The sequence below is a fragment of the Micropterus dolomieu genome, linkage group LG17 (assembly GCF_021292245.1).
Source record: "Micropterus dolomieu isolate WLL.071019.BEF.003 ecotype Adirondacks linkage group LG17, ASM2129224v1, whole genome shotgun sequence".
Classification (NCBI taxonomy): Eukaryota; Metazoa; Chordata; class Actinopteri; order Centrarchiformes; family Centrarchidae; genus Micropterus; species Micropterus dolomieu.
This window is the reverse complement of record NC_060166.1, coordinates 23,748,972-23,765,206: the sequence shown is the minus strand read 5'-3', so window position 1 is coordinate 23,765,206 and position 16,235 is coordinate 23,748,972. Positions and strand designations below refer to the sequence as shown.

Here is a 16,235-nt window from a genome sequence, read left to right as displayed (position 1 = left end):
GGGAGGAGGAGGAGGAGGAGCGGGGGGTGGGGGAGACAGACAGAAAGTGGGGGCACTCGCCGACACAACGGAGAGCACTTTTTTTTGGTGATTGTGGGGACCTTGTGTGGCTCCGAGCATTTCCCTCCGTCCCGCCGGTTGAGTTTAACGTGTCGGACCAGCGTTGGCCGCCGTCACCTGCTGGACATTATTTATAACCGGCAACAAAATTGGATGGGACGCAGACGCACACACGGGCAAGACAATCCCGGAAATAACATGCGTACTCTCAGCCTGTCACGTACGCTCGCTGTGGATTTGCATTGCTGTAGGCTGCCGTGGTAAGCAGTGGACTGCGCTCTCCTGGAGGGATGTTTTTGTTGCTTTTTTTTTTTAACGTTTTACCTTAGAGTTCAATGAATTTTACACACCGAAATATGTGTTTCATCTAAATCAATACACTGGTGTCATGTTATGCTTGTTTTTTAAGGAGGGACCTGATCACAAGGCTGCTGTAATCTATAGCTGATAAAGACGAAAGTCCTTTAATGGGAGTTTCACAGCAGTAGTATATTTATCCGAAGGTTGTATTTACAGCAGAAATGTTGTATTTGGTGGCCAGTGTCTAATTTCAGTCTCAGTTAAGTGTAATTGATTGTTAGTATAAGGGATGAACTGTTAGCTGCAATAAATAATGTAGCGTAGACAGACGTGCACTTCATGTTGGTCTGATGATATAGGCCACACTTGCCCTGTTCAATGTTTGCGCTGTTTTATTCCCACTTAAAATATGTAAATACTGTTCAGACGTTTGTTGCACCATATAGCCTAAATACTGTAGATTTATTTACTTCAGCTCACTGTGACAAGTGGTCTGTACTGTGCTATTAATAGGCCTAAAGTGTATCGTTTTACTCTCCACAGCTATCCTACACAGCCAAAATGTTTATAAGACGGATGCAAACAAATGTGCAGCTTGAGAGCATTAAATGAGAGCAACGGTTGAAATGAAAGCAAGTAGCCTAGAAGAGGACCTGGATATGAAACTTGTAGTGGCTGTGGCAAAGATCCTCTGCATCAGAGAAAGCAGTGGCTCAGCTAGAAAATGAAGAGTGGACGTGAGCTACGTGCGCATCCAGCAGATGACGAGATGAAATGGAGAGCTTGGGACACACGGACCTTTTAAACCCAAGCTCTTCCCGCGGACAGCAGCTCGTCTCTGGAGCGGCTGAGGTTCAACACACTTGCCGAGCGGACATGGGGCTTAACGGCTTTTACACGGTGCCGGTCGGGAGTCCAACGGCCGCGGAGTTACTTGCGGGTCTGGCCTCTCAGACCGACTCCCCCGCAATCACAACCCCGACGAAGCAGTCCAAAACCGGCGTGCCTCTCTACAACGGCGGCGTGGTGTCTCCGTCTGCCACGGTGGAGGGGAGCCACGCGGGCGTTTTGGCTCACACACCAAACGGTCACCCGGCCCCACTGAAGGGGGTGGCGGTGGTGACTGACGGCGCTAAATACCCCCTCACCAGCAGAGCCTGTTTGGTGGAGAAGAACAGGACAGCTCATGAGACAGCTCATGAGAAATGCCCTTTAGTGATGAGGAGGATCAATGGTGACCTGAAGGCCAGACAGGTACAACAACAGAAACGGAGAGATGGGAAGAACCGGGACATTGGGTCAGGAACTCTTAATGGCCTCATAATAGGGTCACCCGGTTTAGAGAGTTCTGTGGACTCGGGTTTTGCTTCTGGAGACTCAGACTTTAAGCGGAGAAGGTTGGCAGATGGAAGTGTTGCTCACAAATCTTCAGAGGCCTCCAGAGTGGCCCGAGCTGTCGCTCCGGTCACAGTCAACTGCAGCCACAGTTTCAATAACAACCAAATGACAAACAATCATGTGCACTGTGTCACTCCCCAATCTCCCTTCACCCCTCCTGCCCCTCAGACCAACCAGCACAACGGATATAAGGTGGCATCCCTAGGCCCGCCAGTTTCCCCCAGCCAGAACTCCCCCCTTGAGGGTAAGTGCACACCAACTCCACAGCCTTCTGCAGGGTCTGGCTGGTCAGCAGAGCGCATAGCCCAGCAGTACATCGTCCCCTGCATGAAATACTATGGCATCTGTGTGAAGGATACCTTCCTGGGCTCTCAGCTGGGCGACAGGGTGCTGCAGGAGGTGGAGGTCCTAAACCGCAGCGGGAAATTTCGTGGCGGGCAGCTGGTGAGCCAGAAGAGCATTCCCTCACGGAGCATCCGGGGCGACCAGATCGCCTGGGTGGAGGGAGGAGAACCTGGGTGCGAGAGCATCGGGGTGCTGATGGCTCACATTGATGAGGCCGTCATGTACAGCGCTGCCAATGGACAGCTGGGGAACTGTGTCATCAATGGACGCACTAAGGTGAGAGGAGGAACAGGGTGGGGACAGGTGGGGTCAGGGGTGTGAGAAACCAGATCCTTCAAAAAAAAAAATCTGATGACATCATTATATTTAAAGCAAGTGGTTGTGTCATCTCTGCTGTGCTCTATCGTTGCCTCTCAGACATGCATGCAGGCAGGCAAACAAACACACGCTCACACTCACACCACAGTGGGAGAGTGAGCTGAGCCTCAGGTAGGATGTCAGGATGAGCCCCGCTGTGTTTCTGGCACATGAGAGCTTGATAAGGGGGGCTGCGGGCTGAGCCATCCTCCTAAACTGGCCCTGTGCCTGGGTTGAGGCCTGCCTAAGTTTGCCCCTGTCTCAGCCTTCATGCCAGTGGTACCCAGGAGAAGAAAAAAACTTTCTGTGGCTGTATCTGTTGTATCATTATCTCTCCTGCCTTTGATGACAACGTTTTCTATCACCACTTGGCAGGAGAGTTTTGTTTGTTTCTTTCCTTTATGTCATATCTCATGCCTCGTGAGCCACTTGTTTGCTCTTCATTTTACCGTGACTGCACTGCATGCCTCAGTTTCTCCTCTCCATTGATATTTTTCAAATGCCTTGCACAACCATTACCCGAGCACACCACTAAAGATAAACACTAAAGAATTATAGGAAATAGCCTATAACTACTTTAATTCCTTTTCGTCATATTCCACAGTTGCCGTTTTCTCTGTCCTGCACACAGCCATGGACATTGTGCACTGTGTAAAGAACAAAGAACCCCCCCCCCACACACACACACACCCTGCCCCTGTAGTGAGGCAGTTCTGGGTTATTTTATCAAGGTAATGTTGGTGGCTCGTTCTGACTTAAGTCTGGTTTATACCTCATAGTAAATCTACTATTTCATCAGTCTTCGCTGATGTTTTCCCCTGTAGCATTGGAACAACAGTGCAATAGAGTGAAGATCACTCAGATTAAGTAACCTGATTGTCAGTATTTCCCCCTGTCTGTCATTGTCAGTTTAGACTGTTCATGTTCTCAGAGTTTTAGCAGCCTCCCTGTTCAGTCAAGATTTACAGAATAACAGATCCAGACAATGCAGATTGTGTGTTTTGAAACATTTGTCTGTATCAGGTCTTTATAAATGTTAATTGGAGCTATTTTCTAAAATGCACATATCCAAAAGAAAGAAAAAAGTGACAGTTGGAAAAATACTGGTATTTTTATGATTTACTGTCAGAAGAGGTCAGTTTTTACACACGGGTTAAACTGTTCCAGGCTGTTATGTCCCATGCGGAAAGTAAATGCAGGAGGGTTCTCGGTAAATACCGTGTCTGATCTAATATTGAGTAAACACAACATTCCCGCTCCCAAAGGGGAAATTAGGTGAAAGCTGTTGCCTGCAAGCTGGCAAGCCCAGGTTAACTTTGCAGTCTTAATCAACAGAGCTATCAATGAGAGTGTTGAGTAAATGTTCAGAAATATACATGCATTTTTGTGGCATTATATTACTAAATTAACAAATGCTTGAATTTGCCCTATCAGTAGTGATGTGTGGGTTGTATCTGCCTTTGTACCCATCTCCATGATTGCATTAATCATCGACATTATTTTTCCCTTCTCTTCCCAATGTCTTTGCACCACAACCTCGTTCATCCCATCCGTGCACCACCACACGTAGCACCTTGCCATCTGTGCATGTCTCGTCATTTACTTTATTTAGCTAGAGGTAGTGTCTAAACAGGAACTGGTTGGGCATGCCTCACATCAGCTGCCTTTTGCTCTTTTATACATGAGCTGGCAGAGCTGCTTTCAGGTCAGAGTGCCTAGTCTGTGACTTAGTGGTATCAGAACAGTAAAGTGAACTTGACAATGGAATGCAGTTTAAAGTGCAAAATATAATGAATTTCTGCCTAATGCACGAGTTGCATTCTGTGTGCACAAACAAAGTGTCACAAAGATATAAAACCCCTCTTTATCTGTTGACACTCTGAGCTGCAGTTTCCTTGAAATCAACAACACATCATAGCTGTCACCTCAATTCACCTGGCAGCTTCATACAAAAAAACATACGCTATTGAACCACGCATAAATTAATGACAATATAAAATGTATTAATAGTAGGGCTGGGCAATATGGCCAAAAATGTTATCACGATAAAACATTTCATATCATTTGATATTGATAATTATCACGATAAATGTCAAATCATCATTTCTTTCAAGTTTAAAGGTGGATCTTTGCTAGTAAACGAAAGTTTAAGAAACAAGACCGTTAATTGTGGTTTTAAACTCTTCTTAATGGCCAGAACATGACACTTGCCAAACAGTGGATCACCTAACAAATCTGAGGTGGAACATTCAAAACAATTATGATAAAAAAGGTTTTCCTCAACAAATAAATATCTTCATATATAAATGAAGTGCTAATTTGTTTGTGATTCAAATGAATTAAATCAAAAATGTGTTGAACATGTGTTAACTTGTTATTGAGTTAAATTGTATTGTGATAATTATCATTCTCGTTTTAATGTCCAGCCCTGATTGATAGACATGTTTCTTTAATTGTATCACTTGGATTGCATTTTGAAAACAGTCAATAGAAGTGGCCTCCTGGGAGGTAACAGTTTTTTAGATCAAGAGGAGTTTATTCTGGGGTGGCCACATTTGTATTGATGGGTGCCAGTTGTGTTAGGTTGCACTGTTTTCTATGTTTATAAGCCTGTCTGTGCCCACCAGAAGCTTATTAGGATGTAATGTTGTGTTAAGTTGTTCAGATTCCCTTATTTGACATGACTGAGTGATTCTATTTAATTCACACATTATAAAAAAAGTTCTGTGCTGCACAGTACAAAATGTCCTGGCTGACTGTACCTGTAGGGGAGTGCTGGAGACAGCATAGAGTTGGATACAACAATATATAGGGTGAGAGAGAGAGAGAGAGAGAGAGAGAGAGAGAGAGAGAGAGAGAGAGAGAGAGAGAGGTTATAGGAAGAGAAAAAAGGAGCATCAGTGAGGAGTACATCCAGATAGAAGGTCACTGCGTCTTTTCTGACCTCCTCCTCTTTGTAAAGGGACAGTTATCCCCAAAACCTAATTTATTTTATACCTGTTCCTTTTTTTTCCACTTTCCTCCTTGTCTGTTGTTCTACTCCCCTTTTCTTTCCCCCGTCCTTTACGTCACCCCCTTTCTCTTTCGTCTTATCAACCCCGTTGTTCGCTACTTGGACAAAATATTTCCCAGCCGTTACCTTGGTAACAGGCCCATACAGAGTGGTGCTCTGCAATGTGTGTGAAAGAAATGGAGAGAGAACGAGAGGGGCTGGCAATGCCCGAAATAATGCCTCACCAGCAGTGGGTAATATCTCTGTACCCTGTCTCCTGTTAGTCAGCAGGAACCCGGTTCTGCTGCCTTTGAGACATACAGTAGGAAGGATTACAGGGTTAACATTGGAATGGTTATTCAGTTAATACAGTGGAGGGTGAAGGTGGGAAAGTCTTGTATTATGGAGACCAGAGAAACAGCTCAGCGCAGGGAACAAGACACACGAAGGGGGAGGGGATAGACTGGAAGTGAGAGTGTAAGGAGTGGGAGGATAGTGTTGAGAAGGGGTGATGCTGCAGAAGCTTCGGCACAATGAGATTGTCTACTGTAGCGGCCAGTTCTCAGATGCCCCTCCTAGATCTCAGCGGTGCCACCATGCAGGCAGGAGCTAGATATCATACGCTAACACACACAATGCATTTACAGATATGAATTTAGTCTTTTTAGTTTTTATTTTGCTTTATCTCGTTGTGAGTCTGTGGGCTTTGGACTGCAGGTCAGGTTAAACAAACATTTACCTTGGACTCTGGGGAATTACAATGGACATTTTTAACTGTTTTCTATATAATTGTTAGTAATAATTGTTAGTTGTAGCCCTACAGTGCACATCATACTGGAACATGGTTAGAATTAGTGTAAAGTATGGTCCTTGTTACCTCATGTTTGTTTTAACGTTGTATTTTTTTTCCTTTGTGTTTTTGTTGTTGGTATAGGTCAAAAACATATTAAGGCATACATTTTAATTCATCTAAAATGCATACATGCTCACATTTACACCCACAGAAACTCACAAATATACACTGCGTTTCTCCATCTTAACTTCATCGTGACTCATGCATAATGAGTGCTGTTGGGGCCATAGCAGGATTGACTCATAAGAGCTGAGCATTCTTTTGTTTTCTGTTCACATAGAAAATACCCGAAACTCGTGAATGTTTGATCATGTTTCTTATTCTACCATCTAGCCTATTCATTATTAAAGGTATGGATAGCGCCAGCTCCAAATATGAAGCACTATAGCCTTTACTTCATGTACCATGCACTACCAACCTATGGACATTGGAGAAACACACACACACACACACACACACACACACACACACACACACACACACACACACACACACAAATGTGAATGTAAATGCTCCGTACTTGTATAGCGCCTTTCTAGTCTTTTCGACCACCACCGCTTTTACACTACATCAGATAATTTTTTTCTGTAAGTTTAAACCTGTCCTGCGTTGTGTTTTATATTTTAGTAAATCCATAAATTTCTTAAGAGCCTGGGTACATTAGAAAGTGTTAGGTGATGCTAAATGTGAGAGTGCCATTCACTTGAATCAAAGGGTTGGATAATATATCCTATTACATATAAACTATTACAGATTCATAGTCTGACCTCTGACCTTCATAGTCTGAGTCTAGCTGAATAGTGGGCTGTGGTATGAGCCAGGAAGGACAGCACAAATAAAAGCTGGGATGACAATGCAGTTCATCAAAATTCCGTTTAATTCATCCAGACTTGAATCGCCTTCACCTTTCCCAAATCCAATCTTGTAGCAAATATTAATAATAGCTGATCCTGTATCGTATCCCGTGTCACCATGGCTCCTTGTGAGTAGTCAGCTGTTGAAATTGAGCAAGATGGCGGGGCTGCTTGACAGTAAGTGTGTCAAGCTATCAGGGCTGTTCCACTGTAAAATGGGGAGGAGCTTGAGGAATCAAGTCTGACGTCAGGGGCCAGGTAGAAGAGAATGTAGGCTACTTATGGTGGTTAGTATTGTAACTATATTTTATGATCTGCACATCCTTCACCGCTCTTCTTTCTTTCTGTATTTGCATTTCATACATTAAGAGTATTCTCTTCTCTGCTTATCACACCCGCAAGAGTAACACACATCAGAGGCAGCACATGTGATCTACATTAAATATTGTTTTTTTCAACATTACAAATTGATTGTTTCCGCTATCAATTATATTAATTAAGTCATGGTGACCTGCCGACTAGCTTCATGTTACCTTACATAAAAATAAGATTAGAGATATTTTTATATTTGAAAAAGGACACTAAATTGAGGTGTTGGAATTGGTATCGAGAGAAAAAGTCAGATTTATTAAAAATCTATTTATCTTGTCCCTAGATTGTCTGACCCTTTATCTAGTGACCCACAAATAGAACCAGTTTAGCTCACCTGAGCGTGCGTCTTGACTATTTTGCCATCTGTAGGTTCTTTTTAAAGCTGAGCACAGCCCTAACAAACCTGGGGCTCAGCCCAGCAAAAGACCACACTACCTTTTGTTTATAACAGGGCTTTTTAATGTAATACCTTTTAAACATCTTATAACTCTATTACAGTCGTTTTGAATAATATAAAGATTCAAATAAGAGACAATTTTATGCTTCAACATCTACTTCTAGGTACTAGATACTGTTTCCAAATTCTTTTCAGTGTTTTCAAATCGTCATTTTAACTCCTACTACCCTCCTCACATACATACATACATATGTTCTTCCCCTCACTCTTTCCTCCTTTACAAGCAGCAATGGAGGTATTTGTTCAGGCTCCAGACCACTGTCTCCACCATTCATTCCTCTTATCATAATATGCATGTAGCATTAGAGTTTATTTTTGTTCTTGTCCAGAACAGCACGTTCTTGCTGCCCGGCCCATCACCTTGACAGCAGTATCTACCCAGTGATGCCATTAGGCCATTAGTGCTGGTGCCTGGCAGACAAGTGGTTGGTGCCAATTAGACTTTAACTTACAGTGGGCACAGATCTCTGTAGAGATGAAGGGAGCGAGCAGGACAGAAGCGACAGATAGGATTGAGACATGCTGTGTCACGCTATGTGACTGAACGTTTTGTGTGTGTTTGTGTATGAAAGCTGCTGACAGAAGGAGACTGAAACCATGTTGATGCATGTGAAACTGGTTTAAAAAGCGATGTATAATGAATTCCCATCTATTTTTTTGATGCCTGGTTTCAAATGAATAACATAACCCTCCTCCTAAATGATATGCCTGTCTTGTGTAAGCATAGATGTAGGCATTGTGTGTGTGTGTGTTTGTGTATGTGATGTGTTTATGCTGCAGGCTAGGGCTGAGCTGTCTGTTGTGGCATATTACATGTTAATTGTGGTTAATTACAGTTATTGCGACTGTTACCAGTTTGAAAAAAGCACTTTTCTGGGAAAACACACTTCCTTGAACACACGCACACCCAAATATAATCACTCATCGTTAGATGTGTATAGAGAAAATCCATCCTTGAATACATTATGTCTTCATTAAATTTCATAAATGATTTTAAGCAGTTGGTCATTCTTAATATTCAAGTCAGATGATAACAAAGCCTCCACTAGAAAACTAACTCTGATACAGTGTTACCATGACAATAAAACCATTTAACCCTTAGTATTGATGTTTTGTAATACAGTAGTTAAAATAATACACTTATACTTATATATACTTATAATACACATAAGGAACTTTTTTAACTTTAAATTGTCAAAACAAGTTCCTGTCTCCACAAAAGGTAATTGATCCCTATGAAGGCAGTATCAGCTGTTCATAAAACTGGTCACTCACAATGTGACAAGTTCTAATTACTCTAATCACATCATTATGTCACATGTACATATGTCCATATACAGTCATTTTCTTTTCTTTGTGTACATTTGATTTGTTCCTTTTGATGCAGCTGGGCTGGTTGTCAGTTGGAGCCCCTGAGTAAAATGTCAGGAGGTTAATGAGCTCTGACTGCGAGTGTTGGTCAGTAATGAGAGCAGACAGTGGCGGCTGAACAGAGTCATAGACGCCGCAACCAAACTCACTTGGCTGTGAATGAGGAGAGCAGCTTGCTTGCTAGCCAAAACTCTCCAACACAGAACGCACCGTCATTTTTGTTTGACATTCACAAACAACACAAGCACAGGTGTGTTTGTCTTAGAAATCTATGCAAGTGCTATTTAATTTCCTCCTCTCACACTGTAATATGAGAGCTTAAATCATAGCGTCGGGCAAGTTAAATCGATACTGCAGCAGTGCAGAACTTGTTAGTCATGAACAATGGAGTCCCAGAACTGAGCTGAAGTGATGCAGTGGAACTTTGGCTTTCCATTCAGAACAAAATAAGTCAAGACAATGACAGTATCTTCCTTTATAGTCAGCCTGGAGAGATAGTGGAGAAGTTATTACTCTACACTCAGCCAACTATCATCGTCTGCAGTTTGTCTCTGCCAGCATAGGCTGATCTCAGTCAGTATGTGAATCAGCTGTAAAGACTGTACGCTTGTCACAGCCAGTGGAGACAGTTTGGAAGCTATTTACACAACTCCAGCCTGAAGCATGAGAATGTTTCTTTGATTCAGACTGATATGTGACACAGGCTCAGCTCATTTTCTACCTGGTGCAGTACATATAAAGTCACGTGGCCCTGTAGCTGTTGTGGTCTGGAATGCGCATTGACTGAAGAGCTCTCACGCAGGTCTTGGTTTCCCTCGGACTCCCCAGAGAAAGCAGCGCTCTCCTGCTTCACAGCCTCCAACACATAGACGTCAAGCAGGGGAAATACCAGCGCGAGACCATTGTTTGAACGTGGATGCTCTATCTGCAGATCGTTTTGTAGCTGGGAACAACTGCTGAACTCTTGACACATTTCTCTGCCCGTTCTCCCTCTCGTGACTGTGTGTGACATCATGGAAAGTTATATTAAGTATGCAAACAGTCCACCTGGAAAACGGTTTCCTGTGGAGCAGTGGGAAAGCGGAGGTAGAGCAGACAGTCACAGAAGATGTCTTTTGCATCTTCCTTGAGTTGGCTGAAATTTCTGGTTACCTGTAGCTCGCTTGCTAGTTTATCTGAAAAAGAGGATTAACACCTTAAGTCACTGGTATTTCAACCCGCATATGTGCTTCAACAGCTACAACAGTTTTTGCCCTGATGCTGCTGTTTTTATATTTATTTTATGTGTTTTTTTTTTGTTTTTTTTGTTGCACAACTAACAATCCCATTTCTTTTATTATTAGGCAATGGTTGCCTGTTACCCAGGTAACGGGGCAGGGTACGTCCGCCATGTTGACAACCCTAATGGTGATGGACGTTGCATCACGTGTATCTACTATCTCAACAAGAACTGGGATGCCAAGGTACATTTACAAGACCAATAGTAGTTAAATTAAAGCAAATGCATTTTTTAAAAACACATCATGTACATGTCAAAGTAAATGAGGATCATCACAGAAATGATGTACGTCCAGTGCAGTCAACAACAAAAAAACACGCAAAAAAATATGCATCTGGTATAATGACACTTGACCTCTACGGCCTTTATGTGTGAGTGATAGACCAAATTTTAAATCAAGTAACTTGTGTGACTATGTTGTGTGCTTTGTGTGTGCCTGTTTGCAGACACAAGGTGGGTTGCTGCAGATCTACCCTGAAGGCAAAAATGTGGTAGCCAACATCGAACCTCTGTTTGACCGGCTGCTCATCTTCTGGTCTGACCGCAGGAACCCACACGAAGTCAAGCCAGCCTACGCCACTCGGTTAGTAATGTTGAGGGAACAGTACACGCGCACAAAAACTCATAAAGTCATGTCATGATTTTATATTGTATGGGAAGAGACAGGGCACACTTTCAGTGTTGCACTTGTTTATATCCAGCATATTTTAGTCCATATTATACTTTAATATTAGAATTAACAACATGTTAATTATAATGTAAATAAACTTCAAATGAGTTTATGAATTATTTAACGGTTTGCACAGAAAACAAAAGTGGATTTATTATACATTTTAATAAACAAGCCCAGCAGGTTAAATAGCAGAAAGCACGCACACAATGTGCGCGCAAAAACGCACATAAAGAGAGGGATCTATTTGTGTTTTAACATGGAGTCTTGACTATTCAATTTCCTCTTTCCTGCTCTCCTGAAGTCAAGACTTTTATGAGCGATGCTTATTTTCTAATGAAGACAGAATCTGGGATCCACATTTGTTGAAGTGTCCTTTATGCTCATGTGAGAAGGACCCACTTTGTACATAAACAGACTTATGGAAGCTAGGGTTGGGTATCGTTTAAAACTTTACAATACCAGTACCAAAACCATTACCCTTAAAGTGATACCGATACCAACACAGTACTTGATTCGATACCTTGCATATAATGCATCCTGTAGAAGCCATAGTAGTTGATTGGTAACCTATTATTATTTTTATTGTTGTTATGGAACAGCAAGGTTAATTATTTTTTTTCTTGTTTCAAATAACTGTTACATAAAAGTATTGGGAAATTGTATCAGATCACTACTCATCCTAATTTAAGATAATTTTTTGTGTGTTGAAAGTAATGAAAAATTTTTTGTTAACTTTCGATCAATAAACTGAATTGAAAGATCTCCGCGAGTGCTTTTTCCTTTATTGATGAGTCGCAAACCTCCTCTAAAAATGACAGTAACAAGTAACCTATAAAATGAGTAAGGACTCTATTTAAATTAGTCACTTAACTACACTAAAGACTCACAAAGAAAAAGAGAGGCTGCACGCCCAGCCAATCAAACCAACTACACCTCAAGGCTCCTTGAGTTAAATCAGCTGATCACTACTGTGCTACAAAAGCGTTTAATTGATGTGATGGAATGCAGCAATTGATCAGTGACAAGTGATTTGAATAGCAAACAAAACTGTACAGAGAAATGTTAAATGATACCAGAAGATGAAACAAAGGGAAAGCCAAGCTTGTGTTGATAAACTTGCAACAGTGACGAACATGCCTGAGACCGCAGCCAAAGGTGAGCGGCTGTTAAAATCACACATGGACTCGGCGCGTGCAGGCCTTTTTTTTATACAGTGTATGATGCAGGCACATAAGGAGAAAAAAAAGGCATGCTCTTCTCTTTCTTTCTGTGTGTTGCTTGTGTATTTGGCTGCAAGCAAAACCATACAAATAATTATTTTTTGCCGCGATCTGGTTACAAAACGTAGGCCTAGGTATCAGTGTACTGGTTTGACTGGAGACGTTTCGATTCTTCTTCTTGGGCTGTTTTGGTCTATACCATAAAGGAGTCGAGTAGCGATACCCATCCCTAATGGAAGCACTTGCACATACTTTTATTCACATCGTAGCACCAAATAGTTGAATCCACCGGGAGCACACAACACATATTGTTTCAGTCCTGCATTTCTTCTCCTCTCCTCTCCATCTGACTGCTGGGGTGCGAGGTGGAGCCGGAGACAGGAAGTATGTGTTTCCTGAGGGGGTCGGTGGGAGGGAGAGGGGAGGAAGGTTCGATTGCAGGACTCGTGCTGGAGAGGCAGAGACATGAGAGACAGGAATAAACAACATGGCCCCACAGGAGAGAATACAAACTGGAGAAATTAACCCTCTGTTGCCATGGACATCTGCTACCCAGGACAGTCGGTTGTTCACATAATAAGACATATCATACGTAATCTGTAATCTGTAATCTGTTGTCTCTAGCTGTCAAAGCCCTTTTGATCAGATTTGTTTCAGGGCAATTTGGCATTTATAGCTTACAGTCTGTGACTATATGACTCAGAACTGTTTGACCAAGCTGAAATGGAAATAACAAATACCATTTTAGGACATTTCAGGGACTTTATTTCGTTATTACTTTATTTCATGGACATGGCAATTTTGACTTATATAAATTAGCTGTTTTTTAGTGTATCATGTCATTAAGATCTCTTTGTCCTTCTTGTGTCTTACAGCTATGCCATCACAGTCTGGTACTTTGATGCCAAAGAGAGAGCTGAGGCTAAAGAGAAGTATAGATTGGGTAAGTGCCATTCAAAGTCAGTTTGGGTTTCTTTCCTAGCTTGTCTATGCACTGCATCACCTCTGTTTATATTTGGCGCAAATTAATATTGTATGTGACTAACATCCTGTTTCTCTATTGCTTGTGTCCATAGCAACAGGACAGAAAGGTGTTCAAGTGCCTGTCACTCAAAACAGTAGGACATAAATCTCATCTAATCACTGGAGAGCACTCCAAATGCATTATGTGCCTTCCTGAACTGCTAATGGACGTCATGATCATAAAAGGAGACACCATTAAACTGTCACTCATCGTTGCAGCTCCGTGCCACTTTTACAGTGTCAGCTGTCAGATTCACATCATGGGCTGTGATGTAATGTTTTCCTGCCATGTGATTGGGCCGCTGATCAAAAGACATTGTAGATGTAGAGCACAACGGACTGGATCGCGTGGCAGAGGTGAGATCCCAATTACACGTCATGGCAAAAGAAGAGAGTAACTTTGACGTCTCGCTGAATCGTGTGTACACAGCAAACTGAAGAAAATGGTCTCCTTAATTTTATTTTGTTGCAGTTTTGCCTGTTCAGTTATCAGTGAAATTGTGATGTATTGAGAAATCTTAGTTTTACCCTGCTCTCTAATTTTCATTTCAAACATAAGGAGTATACATGATGAATCAGTAGACACACAGTGGGGAAATGGTGCACAGTAGAAAAAAGTGGCGTCATCCCTGAAATTCCTTATTTCCCCTTGTCTCATGATGTGGGCACGTATATACATGTGGTCAGTGTAAAGACTGAGGCACAGAAAGGAAATAGCCTTAGACAAGGCATCAAGCTGTTGTTGGGCATGATACAGTGGAAAGTTGCCAAATGGCACTCAGTCAGTCAGTCAGTCTTGGCTCAAGCACTAAATCTAAACATTACAGGGGTGTTCAATATAGCACACTAAGTAGAGTTCAGGAAGTATTCCAGGAATGTTATTTTTTAATTTTCTGGCCAAGACAAAAACACCTTTTGCAACAGCCTCAAAATGTTAGTGTGACAATTAAATGTCCATGCTGGATGATTTTATGTGTATTATGATGTGTACTGCTCTTTGTATGACTGAAATACACAGCTCACACTTGAGGCAAGATGTCCAGTTAATGGGGTCAAAACAGGGTTCGATGAATCAGTGTGTTTTTCGTATTGGAATGCGTGCGTGCATGTGTGTTCACTTGCTCATTAACCTGTATGCATATCTATCTTGAAGATAGAAACAGTATGTATCACCAGTGTATACACTGTCAGAGAAACCATCTGGCCAAACAAACACACACACCTGTCCACTTAAGACCATTAACAGTATAAAGCACAGCGTTAGGCACACACTGTATGGGGACTGCAGGGTCAAACTACTGCCTGCTCATGTGTGGGATTGAGTACTTGCACATGGATGTGACAATTTCCACTGTCTCAGTGAGGGTTGCAGACATTGTCTCGGTGTATTTAAGATTGGTTAAAGAGAAGGTTATTTTAATTAGCACTTTATTGCTTGACATGCCATATGTGAATGATAGAAAAAAAATACAACTAAACATGTAGACTAATGCCTTTTATGCTGTGGATAATATGGTCATTCAAATGCAATAGAAACTAAAACAGTGACAACAAATGGAAATTGTTTGCCTATTGTTATTTTTTATTTTGGCGTATTTAATTAAAACCTGTCTGTTTTTGTACACAAACATAATAATTTTTAATCAATTTGCTGGGAAAAACCTTAACTGATTCCCAGTTTTATTGAGCTTGGGAGATGAGACCAAGAGAGCAGCACCAGGAGTATTTTCAAAATGAAATACTATCAATCACTTGCTACATCAAAATACAGTAACTAATTGCAGGAAATACTGTGAATATCAGAAACCAAGTGTGTCGTCAATTTGGATGTGACATTAGGCTAAAATAAACATTGCTAGCCCTGTATCAACCACAAATGAGATAATTTTTTAGTCTTACTCTGAAGGAAAGTACACCCACGCTCTTGTGTAATTAAGATCTGATTTAAGAGACAAAAAGCAAAAACAAATGAAAGCACCAAGTTTTTTTTTTTACCTGAGTAGTGCTGTGCAGTGAAGAGTGACCACTTTTATGGTTATAAATAACCTTTGTGCTTTGTGTGACAAATGGTGCAGGACACAGGGAGGCATGTTAAACATAATGATCAAATACTGGCATAAAAGAGGATTTTTTGTTCTGGCTTAATGACGTGAACTGTTCTTTAAATGCCTTGAAAATGTACATACTGTATAGTACGCTATGTATAGTACATATCCATGATGTTGAAAACAGATGTTGAAACCTATTTTTCAAGGTTAAAACAACTCCGCAGTATCTGGAAACAGAGAAAGTTAAATTTGCCCTTCTGACTCACAATGTAAATGGTAACTAAGAGCTTGCTTGCTCTGCATTACAGAGTAAATGATTAAAGTCAAACTATCAGACTGAGTGCCTGATTGAAGAAGGGTTTATAAAAGCTGCTACTTTGGTTTTGTCTTTTGCTAATCAGTGTTTGCTTTAGTATATAAATCACAGTAAAAGAAAGCTTGTGAGAGAGATGCTTCCTATCCTCTGCTGCTGGATTAGACATTCATTGCTTCCCTTTCTGTGTTTTTGATTCCTCCAGTCTGATTGGGAAGTTGTTAAAAAGCAATACAAAGACATTGAAATACGTAATTATAAATGATGAAGTATGCTATCATTTTCCAAATCAATTGGATTTTGTTGGATTCAAGGTCAGA

The 16,235-nt window shown here is 41.5% G+C and overlaps 1 protein-coding gene across 1 annotated transcript; it reads left to right on the top strand.

Annotated features, from left to right (window-relative positions):
* The first annotated feature begins 61 nt into the window (after positions 1-61).
* On the top strand, positions 62-15,936 carry egln2 (egl-9 family hypoxia-inducible factor 2). The gene is made up of 6 exons (XM_046073007.1): positions 62-320; positions 904-2,379; positions 10,703-10,822; positions 11,085-11,221; positions 13,407-13,474; positions 13,608-15,936. The coding sequence occupies exons 2-6, from the start codon at positions 1,135-1,137 to the stop codon at positions 13,658-13,660; spliced, it is 1,623 nt and encodes a 540-aa protein (XP_045928963.1). The 5' UTR covers positions 62-320; positions 904-1,134; the 3' UTR covers positions 13,661-15,936.
* The last annotated feature ends 299 nt before the right edge of the window (positions 15,937-16,235 follow it).

What these genes read in the sequence shown, in the direction of transcription:
- egln2 (XM_046073007.1), top strand. Translation starts at nt 1,135, where the DNA reads ATGGAGAGCTTGGGACACACGGACCTTTTAAACCCAAGCTCTTCCCGC. An exon ending in AAGCCAGCCTACGCCACTCG is followed by an intron (nt 11,222 to 13,406) that starts GTTAGTAATGTT and finishes TGTGTCTTACAG; the next exon opens with CTATGCCATCACAGTCTGGT. An exon ending in TAAAGAGAAGTATAGATTGG is followed by an intron (nt 13,475 to 13,607) that starts GTAAGTGCCATT and finishes TTGTGTCCATAG; the next exon opens with CAACAGGACAGAAAGGTGTT.